This window comes from Parasteatoda tepidariorum, chromosome 7 (genome assembly GCF_982258835.1).
Source record: "Parasteatoda tepidariorum strain Cologne lab strain chromosome 7, Ptep-v5.0, whole genome shotgun sequence".
Taxonomy (NCBI): domain Eukaryota; kingdom Metazoa; phylum Arthropoda; class Arachnida; order Araneae; family Theridiidae; genus Parasteatoda; species Parasteatoda tepidariorum.
This window is the reverse complement of record NC_141761.1, coordinates 58,529,379-58,553,919: the sequence shown is the minus strand read 5'-3', so window position 1 is coordinate 58,553,919 and position 24,541 is coordinate 58,529,379. Positions and strand designations below refer to the sequence as shown.

The 24,541-nt window shown below is 32.1% G+C and overlaps 1 protein-coding gene across 3 annotated transcripts in view; it reads right to left on the bottom strand.

The window, feature by feature from the left end:
- Positions 1 to 21,181, bottom strand: part of LOC107453789 (kelch repeat and BTB domain-containing protein 12) — a 38,206-nt gene extending 17,025 nt beyond the window's left edge. Inside the window, exons 1-8 of one of the 3 annotated variants that reach the window (XM_087167878.1) lie at positions 21,046 to 21,181; positions 18,850 to 19,140; positions 16,537 to 16,689; positions 15,088 to 15,293; positions 11,023 to 11,223; positions 8,870 to 8,969; positions 6,672 to 6,887; positions 4,835 to 4,979 (exon numbers count right to left, since the gene is read on the bottom strand). In XM_087167878.1, coding sequence (XP_087024004.1) covers positions 4,835 to 4,979; positions 6,672 to 6,887; positions 8,870 to 8,969; positions 11,023 to 11,223; positions 15,088 to 15,293; positions 16,537 to 16,689; positions 18,850 to 19,104 — 1,276 coding nt within the window. In that variant the 5' untranslated portion in view covers positions 19,105 to 19,140; positions 21,046 to 21,181. Of the gene's footprint in view, positions 1 to 4,834; positions 4,980 to 6,671; positions 6,888 to 8,869; positions 8,970 to 11,022; positions 11,224 to 15,087; positions 15,294 to 16,536; positions 16,690 to 18,849; positions 19,141 to 20,837; positions 20,958 to 21,045 lie in introns of those variants that run through there. The other 2 variants (XM_087167879.1, XM_087167880.1) reach the window with 2 other exon arrangements.
- Between the last annotated feature and the right edge of the window lie 3,360 nt (positions 21,182 to 24,541).

Below are 24,541 nucleotides of genomic sequence, written 5' to 3'. Positions count from 1 at the left end.
TTATATGCCCTATAATCTTTTGCTTCTTCTTATATATGAAAATATGATTTAAATTGATTTTTATAGGAAGCTTTGAGGAAAAAAGATATGATATATTTCTAAAAGCTAAATGAGTAACAAAAGTTGTACTACAGTGCACGGAAAAAAAAAAAAAAAAAAAAAAAAAAAAAAAAAAAAACGGACCACCCTGAATAAATTTTAATCTAATGAACGGATCTTCACGTTTTAGGGCTCAATCTTAATAGCTCGATGGCGTGGAGCCAAATATGCTAATTACTTAGTGCAGACGATATTTTAGGCTACGGAATCAGACACAAAAGCGTACTTTCTCTGGATTAACATACCTTTTTTTCGACGCTGTTGTTGTTGTTGTTAATTTACGTCGCACTAGAGCTGCACAATGGGCTATTGGCGACGGTCTGGGAAACATCCCGGAGGACGATCCGAAGACATGCCATCACAATTTTGATCCTCTGCAGAGGGGATGGCATCCCCGCTTCGGTAGCCCGACGACCTGCGCGCGAAGTCGAGCACTTTACGGTAGCACAGTTTAACGAGGACCAATACCGCACACTCTCGGTCCCTACGCAGACTAATCCAAGTGGTCACCCACCCGCACACTGACCGTAGCCAGTGATGCTTGACTTCGGTGATCTGCTGGGAACCGTGTCTTAACGATCAGTCCACTGCGTGTCTTTTTTCGACGCATTCTGATTTCTGATTCCCAAAATATAGGGGTAGTCGCAATCTAGGAAATATGGTCTCAATCGTTTGATTAAGAGAGCACTCCAAAATTTTAAACTCTTAAATGTTAATTTGACTTTTTGCGTATTTCGCTATATCTGAACTTTCTAAGCGGATTGAAATTTTTTGGCACGCATTAATAAAATTCGCTTATCCAAAGATCCATCCAAAAAAATAAATTTTAGTAAGTACTTATTATTTTATTATATAATAGCTGAAAAGTTTTCGAATTCTAACGCATAAAATTTCTTATACCATTTTAATGTATGTAATTTTGTATGGACAAGCACTAAGTTTGAGCGAAATTGGTTGAATAGTTCCTGAGAAATCGAATTTTAACTATACGACTTTTTTAAAATTTGATTTCTCAGGAACTATTGAATCGATTTCGCTGAAAGTTTATACAGTAGAACAGTTTAACGAGGACCAATACTGCACATCCTCGGTCCCTACATAGACTGATCCAAGTGGTCACCCACCGGCACACTGACAGCAGCCAGTGATGCTTGACTTCGGTGATCTGCTGGGAACCGTGTCTTAACGATCAGTCCACTGCGGGACTGAAATTTTATGCTTTTGAATAACAGATTAAGGCATGACAAGAAATTTCAGCTTTAAAGGTCCTAGCCATAATAAATTTTCACTCGCCACTATTTTCTCAAAAAATATATAAGAAACTCTAAAAGAATATGGAAGCTAAAATATTTAATCATATTTGTTCCGTAATAATAATAATATTAATTTAAAATTTAGTTGCCATAAAGTTTCAAAGGTTCAATCCTCATTGGCATATTATAAAAAGTCATTAGAATACATTAGAATTAATAATTGTAAAAAAAAAAAACATTAGAAATTTAAAATATGTTTCCATACTTTTAAGCTTTTGTGTTTGTATACTGCTGCTTTTTGGCACTTGAATGTCATTTGTCAATTACAGCTCTAGGGTTGAAACCGTTTCGGAGAACGTTCCATTTATGAACATTCTGAGAAAATCCTCAAATGTCTTAGACTCCAAAGAGTTTCTGTATGCTGTCTTTAGTCTAGTGTGTTAACCCAATTTATAACGGTTAAAAGCAAACTCTCAATTCCGATGGGCATTTGATTTAGAACACAACATTTTACTAGATGAAACTTACTCGCCAGCCCTCAATATTCGGTAGCCAATGGCGATCTCCGTGATTTGAAGTTTTGCGTCTGGATTAAGGAATTAATACACTCATGTCCATATTTTAGGGATAATGTCAGCATCGGCAAATAAAGGTTCAGAAACAAAACATACGTGACTTATTCACCAAATTCATTTATTAAATTTAAGATAAAGAATAAAAAAGATGGTGTATGTATGATACTATCCATAAAAACTAAGATTTTTTTTCTCCCTGGAGCTATTATAAAAAAATACCTCCTTTACAAGAAACTTAATTTTACACGGTGGGTATTATAGTTAATACATTGTATGCCTTTAATGCGATAAAATACAGTCCGTACAACGCCTCGGTATGATGATAATCGAGCTGATCTTGTGGAAAATTACTCTACTCAACAATCAATGCTCTCCGAAGTTCCGGAGAATGTCTAGGAGGTGGTTGACGGGCTGCAAGTCGTCAGCCAAGCATGTCCTACAAATGCTCTATCGGATTCAACTCGGGGGAGGGTGCTGGCTTTTCTCTGAGGGCGATATCCTCATATTAAAGGCATTCGTTTACAGTGTTTGCTCAGTGAGGACAGGCGTTGTCATCCATAAACCCGAATTCTGCGCCATGGCACTCCTAAACAAACGTACATGTTGTCCCAAAATAATGTCCCAATATCATGCCTGTCATGGTACCGATTTGAATTTGCAGATCTGTCCTGAAATCCAGTGTAATTCCACCCCAAACGAGAAATCCCGCACTACCGTAATGGTGTCGTTCAATGATGTTGTCCTGGTGGTAATGGGTACCTGGCGTTTTCCATATGAATGTCCGACGTGAATCAGACTGCAAGATAAACCTGGACTCACCTGAAAGCGTCACAAAAGCCCAATGTGAAGATGTCCACACTGCATCCAGATTAAATGCTGGCGACTGTGAGATGAACACATCTGACAGGTCAGTGAGCATATAGACCAATATTTCTCAAACGTTCACGGTATGTCTTGAAACTGTGGTACTCGAAGCTTCAGGTAGCAAACGAGATAAGTCCATGCTATGCTCCTTCTGCTTCTTTTGGCAGTAACTACCAAATACCGGTCTTCATTTGGTGTTGTAACTCAGAAGCTTCCTGTAGTCTAACATCTACTGGCATTTCCATCATCTTGAACTCATCGCCAAAGCCTGGAGATGACACTTCTGGTAATTCCAAGTTCCTCGGATACTTCCAACTGAGTATGCCTACATTCAGGGCCGGCTTATGCATGTCGCGGCCCCTAGGCAATGCTCGTCTCGGCCCCCCCCCTACCGTCTTCTAACTTCCTAATATATTTTTTCGCTAACACAACACTTTATTCATAATTACGCTGTTTTTTACTACATAGGTATATTATCACATTAGTCAATAAAAATATTGAATCAAACGAAAAGAATATAAGTAATTAATATATGCATTTTAAAAAAATCATACAATAAGCTTAAATATTAACTCTTCTAACTTTTTTTGTTACAAAATCGTTCAAGACATCCTGAAAGTTAACCTTTTACAACATATCATTATCAATTGCCATTATGACCAATGAATTTAAACGGTTTTGAGACATAGTTGAACGAAGACAGTTTTTAATTAATTTCAATTTGGAAAAGTTTCGTTCACCAGTGGTGTTTGTAATCATTAAACTTCTATATATTTGCAAAGCTGTCATGACATTCGGGAAAGTTGATTGTGCCATGTTACCAATAATCAGTTTGTAAGACTCTTCGGCAGGCACAATTTTTTTTCCGGCGTCTTCTAATTGTAAGATGAAGTATTTATACTGCACCATTTCGTCTATAAACTCAGGCTCAATGTCCTCGAAATAATGTTCCTTAAACTTTGTGCAAGCCTGTCTAATTTCAGTGTCGGATTTTGTCGAGAAATCTGTTAGAAACCCAAACAGATCATTTAACGAGATCATTAAAACAGATCGACGAAAGAACCAGTACTGCCAACCTTATTTTTACATACTTAGCTTGGCCATAGAATATACATACCTAAGGTAGGTACCAGAACAGGAAGTGTGCATTCACAACGTAGAATTTTGCGCGTTTTTCAAGCGTGTTGTGTTAAAAAAGCTGCTCTTGCTGTATAGTCATCTGATTAGTCGGTGTTAAAATTACCGCGATAAAATTGCTTGCGATTATATTACTGCGTTATATATGAACTAACTACCATAATATTAATATCTAATTTGGAATGCGTTCAGAAATGTACTAAAATAGCGTCGAAGTAATGTACAGAGCAAGACAATCATCATTGAAATTTCGAATTAAATTTTTACTGTTTAAGAAACATTGTCAATTTTTTTCTCTGTAGCACAGGACCCCTGAACATGGCGGGGCCCCTAGGCAGTTGCCTACAGTGCCTAATGGATAAAACGGCCCTGCCTACATTACAGACGGCCGCTGATTCTACCACGTAAAATATCATCCACATGCGTCCTCTCTGTCATAATTATTCGGTCATGGCACTGAGTGGCTTACAGAACGATTGCGAATAATTATCCTTCTTTGCAATCATTCTTTATGTACCCCTTACTTTTATTGTGAGGCACTATCGGGTCATCTGGGGTCTTCCTGTAATTTGCATATTATTCTTAAAGATGTGAGGGATAATTCCATAGGTAAAATTTTTATTTTAGAATTCAATTTTCGTGTGATTCTGAATTATCATTATTTTATGGAGAGGGTGTACCACATGCACATCTGGAAATCTCAATCTCACTCCGCGCCATACCAGGATGCCACGTCATACACTTTGGGAGCTTCTGAATCTAGTTTTACATTTGAGATTAAAAACTAACATTAAAAAAAATTTGAAATCATAAAAGTTTTTTGTTATCGTTGATATTTTTTCTACTGAATATGCCACAATGTATCTTAATTTTTAAAAAGTTCGTTATAATGTAAGTTATATTTACCGTATTCAAATTTAGACGGATCACAAGCTCCCATCAAAAGAAAAGAAGGATATGTAGTCAGATTTTCAGTCTTTTCTGGCATAAAGAGAATTTTTTCTTCAGGCTTGCTTTGGTCGTCTTGAGTATTTTTCACTTTTTTTGGTGACTTAACGAAACAAAAAATGATATTTATCTAAAGACACTTTATTTTTAAAAATATATAAAAAAAATGATAATTTGATGTTAAGGATATTATAACATTTCATTTAAGAAAACAAAAATCAGGAGATCTTGCTCCCCGAATGGAAATTTTTTTCATGATAATGTAAGTTTTTCTTGAATACAAACAAATGATGATTCATTATGTTTCTTTATAAACATAATCAAGCAATCAGTTTTTTTTAAATATTATTACTAAGTACATTATAGGGGTGATCTGTCCCCCAAAAAATCTAAATATTGACTTAAAGAAATTCATTTTAATTAAAATTCATTTCATCATTCAGATAAAAGTGCCTGCCGTGTTTGATGATTGAGTATTTTAAATGTCTTTTTGCTAATCGATTTTTTTTTCCATTTTAAATATAAATTGTTAGTTCATCTGATAGTTTTAGAATCTACTTGTAATATGATTTAATTTGTAAACAGTGGGAGACTGTTCTTCTTCTTCTTCCCCCTTAGTTGTCAATATATACAGATTTGACGGAAGAGGAACTTACATTAATTGCAAAATTTCAGTTAAATGTTTTTGCTTCTGGAATGTGACGTTTAAAAAATACAAAGGTGTTCCGTTATAATCACATTTAATGTTTGATTTTAGAATCCTTGTCTAAATAAATAAATAAAGACTTTAAGGTTTATATATTCTTGTATGCTCTTGGAATATATTGAATAACTTCTAAGGAAGACAAAACTGAAAACATTAAAAACTGGTTGATTGACAGTGATATCAATCACTTAGAAATAATTAAATACTCTATAATAACTGTTTACATTGATATTTCTTTAAACTTAACGAAATTATAATATTTACAAAACAAAAAGAACATATGAAGAAGTTTGATACATATTTATTTTATATTTATACAGTTGAAAAGAAAGGTTATAGAAGTTTGTTTTAAATGGCCCCTGCTTACCATATCTTTATGGTACATTTTTAAATTATAGTACATATTTAGACAGATTTCATGATTTTTAAGTGCATAAAAATATCTCTTTTTTTCAATACAAGTTTAAGTATCACGTCAAGTTTTCACTTTTCCCCCCTCCTTTTTCAGAACACATCAATTGAGTATCAATTTCTCCATTATCACTCTCGACTTCATTATTTGCGACCATTTCAACTATTTCGTAGATATTTAAATCATTCTTTTGACATTTAATATTCTCATCAATATTACATCACCATTGATAACACTTTTATTATGATAACACATATATTTATATATATTTAAGGTAATGATTGCTGTACACCTTATATAAATGGAGGGAAATCAATGATTTAAAACTTCTTTTCACGAATAATTGTTTTTTAAAAAAAAGTCAAGCTACCTCATTTTACTACGCTCTGGGTATGAAAGTTATTATCCATCGAAAATAAAGGTAAGTGAATGAATATAAATCTAAATAAATAGATTACACATTTTTCAGTGATTTATGGGCTTTTTTATGAGCTAACAGCAATACTAACTGACGAAATCTTCATAACACCGTGGGTCATAAATCTTTAGTTAAGACGTACAAAGATTTTCGAAAGAAATTTTTCAGTATTATAATTAAAAAAATTTCATCAAAAAATTACAAAAGTAGAAAAAAATTATTTAATGACATATTAAATCGTTTCCAAAAATATTCTTACCCTTAACATTTCCTTGCCTTGACTTCGTTGATACGATTTGCGACTCATATAACCTCTAACGCCAGATTGTATTACTGTAGCCGCATAGTTTGCCTCATCAAGTTGTTCTTGCAGTTTTTTTCTCGTTAAATATCCTCTAGTCCCGGCTTGGATTTTTACTGCAGCTGTTTCTATTTCGTGTGTCTCATAATAATCTTTGTTAAATATCTTTGTATCCTAGAAAATTGCATAAAATTATAAATCTTCATATAATGCAGAATAAATAATTCAAAAATCACAATACAAATGTATCCGAAAAGAAACCAGCAAACTGTTCAGTACCTACTTCTAAAGTAAATGGTAATATCCGTGTAAAAAATACACAAGAAACAATTATCACATTTTTCTAGACAGCAATGCGAAAGCAATGTCAAAAATGTTAATTAATAAAAGTAAAAAATAGTATTTTTTGTACAAAAAATCCCATTGCAACTTCTGAACTATAATTTATATTGACACGAGTTCGATCTCATTCTATTTAGCTTAAAAATATACATAGGAAAATATACTTTATTTGTATAGATAGATAGACACCGAAGAGCCTTATACATTATGACCACCCTGCTAATAACATGTAGGACCACCTTTAGCCCTCAAAATTGCTAGCACCCGCCGTGGCATTGATTCCACAAGGTGCTGATAGGTAGTTTGAGGTATCTGGTACCACGCGCTCACCAACTGGTCCTGCAATTCCCTCACATTGCGAGGGGGGAAGCGTGGCAGCACGAATTTGTTTTCCAAGTAGGACCACAAATGCTCCATTGGATTAAGGTCAGGTGAATTTAGGGGCCAAGACATGACTTGAAAGTCACTGGAATGTTCCTCGACGATTCGACCCTTATGACATGGTGCATTATCCTGTTGGTAAACACCATCTCCCGCAGGAAAAACTGTTTCCATGAATGGGTGAACCTGGTTTGCAACTATGTTCAAGTAGCTTAGAGACGTTAGGGATTGTTCTATGAGGATTATGGGTCCTAATGTGCCCCATGATAACATTGTTCCTGGGCGAGAAACTATGAAAACCTGGGCGAGCCCATTGTTATAGATGGTGGGTTGTCATAATGTAATGGCTCTTCGGTGTATGTTAGATATGTAAATTAGGTGCTAGTCAAAGAGTGTACTTTTGTACGTAACTTCTAAGCTTGTTGTCTTATCGTTACGAAATTGGTATCTTTCGATCATCATAGAAAAAATACATTATGGTAACAATGCTTTGTTTGTCTTGAATGCAAATTTACGTTTCTGCCTACCAGTCGATTCCCATATCTTTCTCACCCACTCAAACACAGCGCACGAGGTCGTGCAACTTTTTTTTCCTTACTAAGAGGAGTGTATACTTAAGAGTTGTATGCAGAGCATATAATTTGTAACCGTGATTAATTATTAATAAAATTAGATAAAAATTTGGGTATCGTTCCAATATGCAATCTACCTTATTTAACTGAGCAGCAAATTCCAGATCGATTAGTGATGCGACTAATTCTTTTTTTTTTTTTTTTTTAACATTTTCCCCCGCCATTTTATTGATTCTTCCATCATTTTCTACTTTCTAACTATGTCGCGTCACATTTGGAAAGTATAAGTCTAAATGATTGATAAAATAAAATTAAATTAAAAAAAATCATTCCTATTTTGTTTACATTCTATATTTATTAAATTTTTTTAGTTTAAGTAATATATATATACTTAAAAAAATATTTTTATTAAAATTTTAGCGTCCTTACCTATCGATTCATAATGCAACTACACTTTTAAGTAAAGTAGATCGTATATTGGGACAATACTCAAATTAGAAATTATACGTAAAAGAAAAAAGAAATATCCATTTTTTCTTGAAATATTGCGCGTATCACCGCTTTCATTAACTTCGGATGCTTAAGTTTGCTGTTCGAGTACTGTCAAAAATTTAGATAATTTTGGCCTATGAACGAAAATATTGTTTAAACAAGAAATACTAAACTACTATGTTTAAGCATCTGGTGAACGAGAGTCATGAGCATGGGCTGCGAAATGATTCGAAAGGCGGAAGCTGTACCGCAATCCATGAGTATTGGCGAGCGATGGTGAAGAGTGATTAGAAGAACCAGAAGCTAATTTTAATTTTAAAAGTAAGAATATATAGATATAATGATATAAAAATTTACAAAAACAATTACCCATATTTGAAAGGGTTCTCCTTCAAATAAATACTTCCTTGGTACTGCTGACAGTTCTTGGAATAAACTTTCTTGTCCCTTAGATTTTGCAGCAATATAGCTAAAAAGTCAAAAATAAATATTTTAATTTTTGACTTTTTGATAAATATTTTTATTTTTATTTTAAAAAGAAAAAATAATAGAGTAAAATATATATATATATATATAGGGCAGTGTTGGGACCCCCGCCCACTGTCAATTTCATATGTATAGAATATTTTTTCAAGTCAATGGGCCATCGGACATTAATTGTTATATTAAAAAAAAGATTATTTTCAAAGTTTCAAGTATTTATGCAGCTGGTAACATGGTAAACAATAGTTTTGAAAATATGTTGAATACAGTAGTCAAATTTTTTAAATTTCTATTTTTTTAAGTTAAACTATTCTTTTTTTGGTTTATTATTTTTGTATTATTTAATTAGATGATAAAACAATAGAAACATACAAAAATATTGATTATTACTCAATATTATACAGAAATGTAAGCAATACTCCTTATGGGAGAGTCGGGGCTACCCGACTCTCCCATATATATATATATATATATATATATATATATATATATATATATATATATATATATATATATATATATATATATATATATATATATATATATATATATATATATATACATACGTACAAAACAATTAAAAGATATAATCTCTTCATCATCAACTCGCACTATTATATGCGCGAAAAGGAGTGCTTTCTACCATTGTATCAATATAGCCAAAGCAAAATACATCAACACAATTGTGTGAGGAGCACTCAAAAAATTTTAACGAAAATAGAACATATTAAGTAAAACATATGTTTTCGAAATAAAACATATCAAGCAAAAAACACAAAATAAATACTAAAAAAAGAAAACACAGATGAAAACATAGGGAAAGAAAATGCAGAATAAAATATAAAACGAAATCTGCAAAGCGAGTTGCGAATTCAAATAAATTTACACGTTCCGAAATTTTCCAAGAATGATTTAAAATGTCTTCGTAATAAGATTGCCATTACAAAATATAAAAACAGAAGCGCAAATAGAGTTAGAAGCGTAAATAGAGGGAACTTTTATAACACGTTCTTACTGCAGAACTGAAGCACGCTTGATTTGACAGTTCTTCTTTGTTTCTTCTTTTTTCTCTTTTTATCCTTTTTCCGTTTATTATATAATTAATATAATTCCATTGTGTGATTAATATAATTACATTGTGCAATTAATATAATTCCATTGTGTAACTAATATAATAAATTAAAATAATTCCAACCTATCCCCGTACATATTTCTCTCTAGGTAAAAAAAAATCCCTGTCAAAATCTAGTTCGTTTCATTCCATCATAAGATTCAATTATTTTATAATTTAATATCTTATAGAAAAACGTATGCGAAATATGAAATAACAAAATTTCATTAGAAACTGCATTGGCATTAATTAAAAACTGTCAAATTTAAAAATTATCTTTGCAGGCACCATTTTATTTCTCCTAACGTTATAAACATGCACTGAGCAACCCTGTTACTACAACTCCCCTTCTACGATGTTTGGTTTGGCCACCTTTCACGGGCTACAATGTAGCCTCGATTCTTCTTGGCATGGCACTATACGAGATGTTGAGAGGTTGTTAATAGCCTCTTAAACCATGCTTTAAAAATTACACTTTCTAGCAAAGTGAGGCTGAATGGATATATTTAGATGTCGGATGTCTTTCAACTTCTTTCCCAAAATATTCAATAGATTTGAGATTTGGGAATGGTTGGGGCCAACACAACAAAATGGAGTCACAACGGATGGGAGAAAGTACTCCTAGTTATTGAGATAAACCAACAGCCTCATGTGTGATCGACAACGATGTTTAGGTATGATACGTTACATAAATTACCATGCACAAAAAATTAAGTTTCTACACCTCTCAAGTCATTAAGTGACAACATTGTGAGGCAATTTTTCTTTTGTGTAACATTGTCTGATGGTCATTAAAAAGCAGTCACTCAATGTATAACAAATTATACTAATTTAATGCTACTCCCACGATACTACTCATTTACTACATTAGCTTAAATATTTATCCCACTATAAATTCATGAATCTAAGTACTTCAAATTGTATTTACCATGTGGCATTTAGAAGGGCTTCTTTCACTTCCGGAATCTTCATAATTCCAGGTAAAAGTGGTGGATGATAACAGGCAAGTATTTCCTCCATTTTCATAAGTGGGAATCTAATGCATTTCATTACAGCCAATAAATGTTTTTCTCTTTCAAAGAATTCGTGATGGAGCCATTTCAATGCAGCCAAGAAAATTACAACTTCACTGTTTTATAAAAGTCATTTAAAAAGTAATAAGCCAGAGAGTTTTCATATCTGGATGCAGCTTGAAATGCGTGTTTACGAAAATGGAGACAGCTCGAAATGCATCTTTTCTGTTTCCAACCCAAAAATAACAACTAAACAGTGTTACCTGTTTACTTTTCCTTACTTATTTAAATTTAAAGCACAACCATTACAAAACAAAGTCCCTAACCGCGGGGTGGATAGGTATACTACAGATGTAACTTTACAGGCGATGCGTATTCAGTATCTGAACGATAAAGTAAGTTTAAGAACTCAAGTTCCCTGTCCATAAATTTACTACCATTATCACAAACTAATAGCATTTGTAGCAACCTTATAATAACAACAGCTGATATTAAAAGTATATATTTTTTTAAATATAACAAAACGTATCTAGTGTTCATGCAAATAGACGATATCCCATTGTGACTTTATTAGGATTCATTTGTTTATTCTTTAACAAAAAGAAACATGTTCATAAAGGAAGTTCAAAAAACGGAATCAAACGCTAGCTTTATTTTTTTTAAATAGCTGTGTCCATTTTCGTAAACACGCATTTCAAGACGTTAATTTTTGTAAAGACGCATTTCGAGCTGTGTCCATTTTCTTAAACACGCTTTTCGAGTTGTTAATTTTTGTAAAGACGCATTTCGAGCTGCGTCCATTTTCTTAAACACGCTTTTCGAGATGTTAATTTTTTTAAAGACGCATTTCGACCTGTGTCCATTTTCTTAAACACGCATTTTGAGCTGTGTCCATTTTTGTAAACATGCATTTCAAACTGTTATTAGATTTAAAAACTCACTGATGAATAGTTAGTATTAAGTAGTACATACAATTAAAGAGTTAAATGGGTGGAAATACCAAGAGCATGACATTCAAAAATTATCACCCCCCCCCTTCATGTTAGGTATTAAATGAAGCCGATTTTAGACGGGTAAATTTTTTTTATAAACGATGTATGCATTTGATATTTTTTATTAAGTTGATGTATCTAAACTTATTTAAAACCATTGTTCACTGAGTTCTTTTATTAAAGAACCCTTATTCAAAAATTGATACGTCCTGCTTTTGGTTTTGAATAAAAGCTAATCTTTTTATTTCGACCCATTTTATATCAATTTCCTTTATTTAATTCAATTTCTTTTTAAAAATACTGATCTCCATTTCTTTATCTCTTTGAGAAAATCTAATGAGATGTGACCGACTTTTATAATTTTAAACAATTTTTATTTTTGAAACATGTAACCTGTAACAAAATCATATATGTTATTTTAATAATAAATAAACGAAAATAAAATTTATTTATCAATTGGTTTTTTAATTATTAAAAATTACTTAGTATTTTTTGAAGAAAGGTGAAATTTAAAATTTTGGTAGGTAATGGTGATTTTTAAACCAAAATTAAAAAAACATAGATTTGTAATAAATTAATTTGCAAAATTTTAAGTACTCAAAAACTAACATTTTTTTAAACATAAAAACTACCTATCAACCGTTGGGGAAATTTAGGACAAAATATCAACAACATTTGGGTAGTTTCAATTACATACGGGTGATAGGCGTTTTCTGAAAATGGATTGAGTTACATTTGCAGCCAAATACCTCAATAAACAGTACCTTACCTTAAGTACAGTTACCTTAATAAACAATAAGTGCCTTAAGTAAAACATTGCCGAATATCTGAGCTTAATGGTTTGAATTTGTATTAGTACATGTGCATTCGATAGTTTTGTAAAAATCTTTTGGTTTAGTCTAAATCTAGTTCAAAATCAAATCAACAGAACTTATTTTAAAATTAAAAGTAAGAAATGTCAAGAACACATAGTCATTTTTCAATTAATGAATTGAATCTACATTGTTTTTTCACAAGGAAAGTATAAAAAATTGTATACGCCGGTCAAAACATACACATATTCATACACAAATATATTCTACGAGTCTGCTTCAGAGAGAGAGGAATTTTACCTTCTCCTTGGTAACCAATGGATAATTAGATAGACATAATTTTCTTGTTTATTCACTAACTTTTAATATTTTGTAATACATTTTGTTTAATTTCATTCACTGAAATGCCTAGTTGAACTTAGTTAAATATTCATATTAAACCTAAGTCACCAAATTTTAAAAGATTTTAAGAGTTTTTAAAACTTTTTCTAAATCATTATATTATAGCTTTATATTTATTATTGGTGTCCCACTGGCGTTGAACGATCCATTTTTGGATTTATCACTTTCACTGCTTAATTCCGCAGCCTTGTAGTGTTGAACCCGACCCAAAAGACAAGGAAACTTCTGGATCAAACAGTGAGACAAACTAAACTTGTGGAGGACTTTTTGATGGAGGATTCAAATACATGAACCGTCTACAATTACGGATATCAGCACTGTGGTCTGTGCGAGAGGGGAGAAGAATTTTTATCACTCAGTCATCTCTAGGATTCGAACCTGGGTCACAAAATCGAGAGGCGAGCGCTCTGAACTCTTAATCCGCGGGCTCTAATTATATATGCTTTAAAAAACTATCCTAACATAATTGCATGCATAAAATAAATTAGTATAGTAAATAGTTTTTATTTTTATTATTTTCTAGGGCATAAAATTTCTTTAATATCATTTTAATGTTTCTAATTTTGCATGGCGAAGTATTAAATTTGAGAAAAATCGGTTGAATAGTTCCTGAGAAATCGAATTTTAAATATGCAATTTCCTTAAAAATCAAGTTCTTAGGAACTATATCCAACCATTTTTGCTCAAATTTTGTATGTTGTCATGCAAAATTACATACTTCAAAATAAAAATAAAAATTGTCTACCTCACAGTTTAAATGTATTTCGTCTATTACTTAATAGAATAATAAAAAATAATATATATTTCCTAAATAGATATTTTTTGTATGGAATTATCTTTCGATAAACGAACTTTATAACTGTGCGCAAAATTTTTTCAATTCGCTTAAAAAGTTCTCGATATATGGTGAAATACGTAAAAGTTAAAATTCATTATAGGGTCCACACTTTGGACCGCTCTCCTGGCCAAACTATTGAGACCATATTTTCAGATTGTGGCAATCCTCTACGTTTTGGGGGATCAGAAATTCAAATCCGTAGAAAAAATGGTATATGTTTATTCAGAGAAAGAACATTTTTGTGTCTGATTTCGTAACTTAAAAATATCGTTTGCACTAAGTAATTAGCATATTTGAGGTTACCTTCTCCAAACAATAAAATTGAGTTCGGGAAGATCCGATCGTTAGATCCTAAGTTATTTCGGGTGGTCTGTTTATTTTTTCGCGCACTGTACGTTATAACATTGTAGTTTTTTTTAAAAATCTGTTGCATTAGGAATTCAAATTTATTTTAGACTACAATATTTTTTTAAAATTTTTTTTTAATTTCCAATAAGCTGCACAAGTGCTCACACATGAGCAGACCTAGTGCATTCTCCAGAAGTGGTATCCACTCTTTCAAGACCACCAAAATGGGTGAGATACCGTTAGCCATGTTAATTTGGACGTCTAGTTTCTGCCACACTAGATGGCAGCACCGAGACTCTTATTTGGATGCTAAAGTGCACTAGGAACTTTTTAATTTTTGCCGGAAATGCCAATAAGGCACTCCAGGGATCTTTTACCGCATAATTGTTTTGCCGCATAATCATACGACATGGCCACTGAGGATTTTCTGCATCCCGAAAATCCGGTGTCTAGACCGGGAATCGAACCCGCAGACTTGGGCTCAGAAGGCCCTACAATATTATTATTATCATCCAGCTTTTTTCAAATGTGATTTCCTGGACTAAAAAAAAAATGAGAGAGTGAGGAAATTGTTTTTATGTATCTTACTTTCTTGCTCCGATTTCATCAGCACTAAGCAGTTCAACAATCTGATCATTTTCGAGATCTAAGAATTCCTTTGTTACCGCCATTCTTTCAAAATTCTTTGTCATCAGTGATACAGCCTTTGCATTGACATCCTCCAAATTCAGTTCACGTGTTAATACGTAAGGGTAAACCAAGTTCTGGATATTACGTGGGCTTATATCGAGATACTAAAAATATAAATATTAATACTTATTGAATTATTTACACTTTGAGTATAGAAATTATTAACAATGCTTTTAATACTTATGTAAGGTGTTCCGTAACCACCGCCCTTAACATATGTTACATGAATTTTTAGTCTTAAGTCAAAAAATCTACACATTAGGATTTATTAATTATAGGATTTAATTAATTTTTTATTATTAAGAAATTTAAAAAGTCGAAGACAAAATAATGAAAAGATATAACCTCTTCATCAGCTCACACGATTATATCCGCAAAACAGAGTGCTTTCTAAGATTGCATTCATATAGCCAAGGCATAATGTATCAATACTATACTGTGCGGAGCACCAAGAAAAATTGAAACAAAAAAAGAACTATCTGAGCAAAAAAGTGCACATTAATACGAAAAATGCAAATTAAGAAAAACAAAAATAAAAAAAAAAGAAAATACAGAATAAAACGCAAAAAGTAATATATTGCAGCGAATTCCAATGTACTTACACGTAACCGTATCTTTAAAATACTTTCGTAACTATTTTGCCTGATTAAAAATATTATTATTTTTTTTTTCCAATGGCAGGCACTGAATTTGAATCTTTGCCATGACAGAATTGTTGCTCATTTCGCGTTACCCAGTGGGCACCTGTGAACCAAATTCACGGAGGGGAGCAACATTGCCCACGCCACAAACCCGTTTATAGGGTTGGCCACATTCACACATCATACACACAACAGAGGACAGCACAAAGAGTGAGAGAGAAACATCCATGCCCAGAGCGGGATTCGAACCCCCAGCCTATGGCTTCGCAGTCAGGCACGCTAACCGCTCGGCCGCCTGGCCGCCGATTACAAAATATGAAAAGAGAATCTGAATAGAGTTTGAGGAGATGTTTTATGGTAAGAAAAATTGTTAACATTTAATGAAAAATAATTTTTTTAATTTTAATTTTTTTTAATATTAAAACTTTAAAAAAATTATTACATTTAATTATATTTTTCCTTTCTTTTCATAAACCTTTATCTTATATATTTTTTACGCACGCACACATAAAAGAAGAAAATAGAGAGATCCGAAAGAAATTAAGAAAAAAAATTGTACTTTTTATTTACTGCGCATAAGCTGCTGTGTTTGATTTTAACACAATGTTTCGTTGGTAATATAAAAATGTTTCGTTTTTTTTGTTCTACGAGAAATAAATTTAATTAAATCAATATTCTTTTTTGTTGTTGTCCAAATCACTATTACTTCCATGCACTTCTCCATAGCTCCTCTTATGTCCAATCTTCTAGCTGATAAGTACACCTCACTTAATTCTTGGCAGTTGACCACCATTTTTCCTGTATACATGTATTCCAATAATATTTCAAATGCTCTTGGAGTAACAGCAGGCAGCTCCAACTACAAACATGATTATGATACATGATATATAATATATATATATGTATATATATATATATACACACACCGAAGAGCACACCATTATGACCACCCTCCATCTATAACAGCAATGGGCTCGCCCAGGTTTTCATGGTTTCTCGCCCAGGAACAATGTTTTCATGGGGCACATTAGGACCCAAAATCCTCATAGAACAATCCCTGACGTATGTAAGCTACTTGAACATAGTTGCAGACCAGGTTCACCCATTCATGGCAACAGTTTTTTCTGTGGGGGGGGGGGGGTGTTTACCAACAGGATAATGCACCATGTCATAAGGGTCGAATCGTCATGGATTGGTTCGAGGAACATTCCAGTGACTTTCAAGTCATGTCTTGGCCCCCAAATTCACCTGACCTTAATCCAATAGAACATTTGTGGTCCTCCTTGGAAAACCAAATTCTTGCTGCCACGCTACCCCCTCTCAATGTGAGGGAATTGCAGGACCAGTTGGTGAGTGCTTGGTACCAGATACCTCAGACTACCTATCAGAACCTAGTGGAATCAATGCCATGACGGGTGCTAGCAGTTTTGAGGGCTGAAGGTGGTCCTTCATGTTATCAGTAGGGTGGTCATAATGTAATGGCTCTTAGGTGTATATTAATACTATAATGTGAGGAGTACCCAAAAAAATAGAAGCAAAATTAGAACATATTAAATAAAAATAAACGAAATAAAACAAATAAAGCAAAAATTGAAAATAAAATGCAAGAAAATACAGATTAAAATACAAATGTAATCCATAAAGCGAGTAGCGAAATCGAATGGACTTACATTTTTCGGTGTCTTTCAAAAATGATTTAAAATATATTCATAACAAGTTTACCAGATTACAAGAGATGAAAATAGAAGATTAAATATAAGGATTTCTTTATGGAGCGTTTTTATTGCATTACAGATGTGTGTTTGATTTGTTAGTTACCATGAATTGGCCCGAAAATGGATGTCCGCAAAGGTACTACTATTATACTGAATAATTTAAAGTTTATAATTAATATGGTTGAGCCGTGGTGGCTCATGGGATAGGACATTCGCCTTCCAATGAGGTGAACCGAGTTCAAATCCCTGCGATGGCTAGTCATTAATTCCTCAGAACCTTTCCATAACGCGTGGAAATGAATTTTATCTTATTTGCTCCTTTCGGCCACTGTGGTTTTTCTTATTTAGTTTTTTAGCTTTTTTTTCTCTCTGCTACTGTTATTTTTCTAGTTTTGTTCCCTACATTTATTTTTCTCCTTTTCGTTGGCAACTTTACGTTTTTATTTCAAATCACTTTTATTTCTTCTGATTCACGTCTGCCAAGCCTTGAAAATGGGCGCCTATTTTTGAAGCATTTGAAACACGTCGATTGTTATTTGCTATCATATACAGGGCTGCCAACTATTACACTTTTTGAAAAATATTTTATAGAGTGTTGCTCAATTAAAAGCTAATACTTTTAGAGTTTTAGTACTTTGTCCAAGGATTTAACAACAGCACGACGAGATAGTTAGAACAAAATGGAACATTATATGAACTTTCGAACCATTTAAATGTAGTGGTGTAGAAAATAAATTTAAATTAAATTTATAAAGCAAAAAATCATGCATTAAAACGCAAATTTAGCTTCCACTAAAAGAAATTTTCCCAAAAAGCATAGAAAGTTGGTAACATTGCCTATATTTTTCAAGAGAATGAAGTTTTCTTATCAGGTAATGTCTTGCCGCTTCAGTTACTTCAGATTATTTATTTTTGTTTGAGAAAAGAAATCTACCTACCACAAGTGGTAGAAATTTTACTACCACTTTCTATTTAGTTGGTTAATTTGGTACAAAATTTATATCACCGCGTCTGTTAATAAGTTTACACAATGAATAACGCTGAAAATCTTTCTACCATTATTTATTTATTTTCTAAATTTGGGGTTCCATTTACCTCACTGCATGAAATCGCAAGTTTGAGCAATGAATTACTTAAAGGTTGCACGATTCCCAAGTGATGCAAATCTGTTTCTATTAGATAAAAGTAACGTAATAGTTGAAAATATGGTATTCATCAGTGTTGAAAATTAAATATAAAATTACTATTATCCCTTATCATTACGAAGATAGTGAACATAATGCTTTTTTAAAAACGATACTTACAACATGGACATCACTAAAACCAGGCTGTTCTAATATTTCTTGCAAATAAGGAGAATAGCAAGCCAGGACTGCTTTGTGCGTTCGAAATTCCTTAGATTGTACTAAAATTAATATATCAGTCATATTGTTTTCATTCCATAAACGGACTGCGAACTCTCCCAATTTCGCATGGTGCTCTCTTTCTTTCGGAGACCAGGATTGGTTTAGAAGCATTATTTGATCGCTTGATGGTTTCACTAATGCCAGATTTGGCATCTTTCTTTAGCTGAACAACTTTCGGCGAGAAGTAAGCTAAAATATAAAAACCATGGAACACTAAATTCGGTAGTAATTTAACATGCACTGTAATTTTTTTTTGTGAATAATTATCGGAATTTTATGAAATTAGTTCCTATCTTAAAAGGAGCTAATATTAAATATACCAGTCTATTAGTGCATATGAGGATTTAAGTTAGACGATTAAGGACAGTAAGATATGGCACAAAAACGCAACTTCTTTGTTTAACTATAAGTAGGGAGGGGAAACCGAGAAGATATTATTTATATGGATTCGTGCCTTTGACGATTTGCCCCAAAATTTCGCCCCACTTTATCTACTGGGGTTAATTGAAGCTTTAGTCCTCAGTCTATCATTTCTGCCACAGCGAAGATGCTCATCAGGAGTAGCTAGATCAGGGGGAGTATCACGCCTTGGTGATAATTATTTATCACCAGACATAACCACCTCTGAAATATTGTTTTAATAATAAATTATTCATGTATCTATTCCTTGTTTATTTTATGAAACGATATAAAGATTAACACGACAGATTTGTTAAGTAATTTAAAAGTAGTTTTCTTTAGAATGATTCAAAAGTTAAATGCACATCATTTTCCTTTCTTTTGTTATTCTATTTTAAACAAAATCATTAACAGTAGCATCTTCAGTTTCCATTTTAAAACAGAAATTTTATTAGGAAAAATATTATTCCATTCTCTTATATATTCTTATTTGTACCTAAGATTCATTAATGAAACAATGGAATTTTAATCTTAAATCGAAAATATAATTTTTTAAAACAAATATATATAAATTTTATTTTCGACTAGAAAAAAAAATTATGCTTGGCTTTTTGCAAAGGTGCCAAGCATAATTTCAAAGTAATCCAGAGAATACCTTTTCCGTTTAGAAAAGCATCAGGACTTTCAAAGATTTCGTGTGACAACTCAGTAACATTTCCCTGCAAGTGACCTCATAAGCTTGAAAGGGACTTATTCTTGCAATTCTTATTCTTCCAATTTCAAAGCTCTATCTGTGGAAATTTCTATCAGCTGTTTTTCTACTGGATGTGAGACCATTCTGTCCACACTCATCTACTGCAAATGGATCACTAATCCAGTTATCTTTTCTTTCGGAGACACGAAAATATTCACGGAAACTTTGCTTTAAATTTCGTAACTTTTGCGTAATAAGCATCGCGTCTTCTTCAGAGATTTTCCTCACATGCCAAAGAATTTAGACCCCTATTTAGAAAGAATTAGAACAAAGAACCTTCCCTTGTGAGCAACCTTGTGCAAATTTATCATTAATCATTGAAAGTATTGATTTTCTGTCTATTAAAATAGTTCTCGTTCGTTTGTTTATTGTTTCTGCAATTGTCTGTAATTTTTAGTCGTTGTATAACCGAATAGAGTTAATGTATTTAAAGGGGAAAAAATTCACAGAACCTTATAGCTTTTAATTAGCCGCTAATAAAATTTTGAGCGAATGCATCTTTGTTATGAGCCTCTCACCACAAAGATATAAAAAAAGATTTTCCACAACAACATAGATTAATTTTATAAGCACACAACATAGATTCATTTTCATTTATATTTCTCTTCTATTATGAACTTTTTTGCCTGAGAAATATTTATTTATACGTATGATACACTGCATATTTTTGTGTAAAGGAGATAATTAACCATTTTATTAAATTTTTCTAAATAAATTTCCAAAAAGTTCATACCTTGACTTAAGGATAATCAAATAAGGCGCTGTTTACAAAACGTTTGCCCTTTTTTATAGCAGCAAAACTTTAGGATAAGTTAAAATCAATTAAGTTTGGATAAGCACTGCTTATACCTTCTGATTTATAATAATTTATAAATCATGTAAGTAGAGAGGAATTTACATAAAAAACAGCTGAAAGAAATGTTGATTTTATATTATCTTACCTTTTAGTTTGGAATCATGCGTTGATTAGAATTTAATTTTATTTTTCATCGTCTAAATTTTATAAATTATTATTGAAATTGAATATCTGATTATTACCTGCATAATTTTATAAATTTTTAAATTTGAAATACGAATTTAACCTGACGGAGAAAATGAGAAGCTTTACTAGTCTTTACATGAAGTGCTCGCATGATCATGCTGATGCTCATACTGATTTAGAAAACTAAGAGCTCAAGAAAAATTTTCTCATTAACCAATGATTACTCCAATAAACATTTTAAGTTAAATATTTTGTTAAAAGTTAGCTCATTTATCTTATTGGACAACATTTTACAATAGTTTAAACTTTATACACGTGGTGTAATTTCGGTATTGTACTTTTATTTATATTTTTTAAGGCTCCTATACTATGATTCAGGGGCTCTAATATTTAAAATTTTATTTTGCTGTCTTCTATGTTTGCCAAAAATTATCTTTTTTTTAAATATGAATTTCGCAAACATACGAAGGATAAAAACCTTAATTCAAAACATTCCAAGGACAACCGCAACGTTTATAAAAGCCTCGCCACAACAACCGAAGCAATCGCCACAACAGATTATTATGTAATTATCGAATGTTATGTAATCATTGAATTCAGGGCCGGATTTACGTATAAGCTAAATAAGCTGTAGCTTGGGGCCCCGAGATGGCAAGGGCCCCCAGATCCAACTTTCTCCTTCTTTTTTAAAGTTTTATTCGGAGCTGGAGCCCTCTGAAGCCTAAAATACATTTTTTTTCTTTTTTGCATAGGCGAACGCTTTTCAAAATCTAATAGAAGTGTTTACAAATTAAAAATAATTGTTACTCTTCACTTTTTTAACCAAAAGAGCAATAAAAAGGCCTTTTGACTGATGAAAATACCCTGTAGCTTTCGTAGCCACCAGTGATGGGAGTAGTCCATGGATCCTAAAAAGCGGTTCTCCACGGAGTAGTCAAATAGCCGCCTAAATTTACACTGTGGGAAATGTTTTCAGCTTCTTTAAATTGCTGTGGGCTCTTTTGTCCACAGAAACACCCTTTTGTCTTATTTCTGAGCAAAAAATTTCTAGGGCTGTGGGAGAATCTTGTTTAGGGTCACTCTGTTTCGAGATTTCCGTTGTGTCTCATTGTCGTCAAAGAGCTTCTAGTTTAATTTTAACTTTTCTTTTTTGCAAAATATATTTTTTCCAATTTATTAGAAAAGCTTTTTTTCCTTTTAATTATCCTAAATGTTTCAACTAGCTTAATTGTTTCAGTTACTTAATTATTGTAATTGATTTTAATTTGTCATTTTCCAAATTAATCGTACATGAATCCGTGAACTCCTTTCTTTATTTATTTAAATGGTGGGCCACTATTCAATTCCCTCTTTGACAGGCCTACCTGCCAAAATTCTTGATTTGGTTTATTTTGGATGAAATTGAGGTAACAGATGTGGTTTTACTTTAATTTTACTTACTGCTAATAGACAGAAGCAACATGTGATATTGCTTGATAGAGCATTGAAATCAAGTGATCATCGGCTAAACAAATGTTTAAATATATATGTAAAAAATATTGTTTAAACCTCCTGTCTGACCAAATTTTCCATGTATCCCCGAAATAAGAATTATGTTTAATTTGTAAAACATGATATTTCGTACACAAAATTCATTTATTTAGTTAGCTTATGATTTTATTGTTTATTGATCATACTTGTTTCTATTTTTAACTCCCTGATTTTTGTTGTTATTATGTGTTTAAAGTTAATAAGGCATTTAAATTTTTTGATTTATAAGGATTTCAAATTTTTAAAGCAAAGTCGAAATAACTTCTTAAAATTGCAAATTGAAACTAGTATTTATAAAATTTTGGCAGATTTGCTTTTATTTTAAATCTTTGCGTTTAATTTAATAAAATAAAAACAAATAAAAAATAAGTTTAAAAAATATAAATAAATGACTAGATAAAATATGAAACTGTGTTATCAATGAAAAGGAACATATCTTTTAAAAAATTTGAGTATTAATAAATTATTTAAAAATAAACAATTTTAAAAGGTAGAAAAGTTTTTTGATTTTTTAAAAAGGCAAATTTTGTCCCATCATTTGATCAAGAGACTATTTAATATCTGTTTCTAAGAAGCAGTAGGTCGCGTGTGGGTGTGTAGATGATGTAAGTAAAAGAGGCATACAAAAAAAGCCAATTTAACTTCAGTTAATGCCCTCGATATCTAAACTCCTCGCAAAAATGTAGTAAAAAAGTTATACAAATTAATTGTCGCAAACAAATTAGTATTAAGTAAGAAAGAATTAAAAATGATATCGAAATATGCTGAGTCACTAATGAGACAGGCGGGATGAAAGACATCGAAACCAATTTGATTAAATAGTAAAACTAGTAAGTGTTTCAAAAATCCGGACATGTATCAGGCTTCAATTTTTTTTTCTGTCACAAAATTTATCAGGGACAATTTGTTAGATTTCAATACGGGTTATGTTTTTCTTTAATTAAATATTATTAAACATTAACTAATAATTGTCTTTCAAAGCTTTTTATTCTGTAATAACGAATGACAAGCATTTAAAGTATCCAGTTCAAGAATGTCAAATATCCAAATAATTTCATTTATTAAATTTAAAAAAAAAAAATAATAATAATAAATAAATATCCGCAAGGCAGATGTGTATATTTGGGGCTGATGATTATGAAATCTAACACAAAACTGTGAGATCGCGGGTTCTATTCCAGCTGATGACAGTTTTTAATTATTATTTCTCAATACTAAAAACGCATTTCTTATTTTTTTTAAAGTATGCATGTTAAAAACTAATAATTTAGCAAGTATTTAAAAAACTATAAAGCTACACCCCCTGTTCATTTTGCACACTAACCCTCATCGTTGCTTTTGATTAATCATTGCAGATTAAGAGGAAAAAGGGGTTATTTTCATCTTTTTATTCTACAAAAATTACGATTGAATTTTTATTTACATTTTGAAGATGACTAAAATTTGGCAAATCAATAAAATTGGTACCTCCTGCAGAGTTATTACCCAGTGAAGATGGACTCAAGGGCACTGAGTTCGAATCTCAGTGTTGACTGGTCGATACGAATTCTACACCCGGCTTACAGCAGCCACTGTGCCGAAGTAAAATATCCTCAGTGGTAGACGGATCATAGGTTAGAGTCTCCTTGTTGTCAGACTGACAGTGGAAAGCTTTTGTGGTTTTCCTCATCATGTAACTTAAATGCTGGTCAGTTCCATCAAAACGCCCCCTCCAAGACAAAAATTTCTTCCTATACTTGATCCTGGAGTTCCCTTGTGTTCTGAATTGAGTTTAAAATTAGAAGTCTAATAAGTTGAACATTAGTAGTCGTAAACTCGGAAATAGGTTGGCTGTTCAATGACTATTATAAAATAAACTAATAATTTGGCCGGGATAGCCTGGTTGGTAGTGCGTTGAACTCGTGTTCGTGAGAATGGGATTTCGA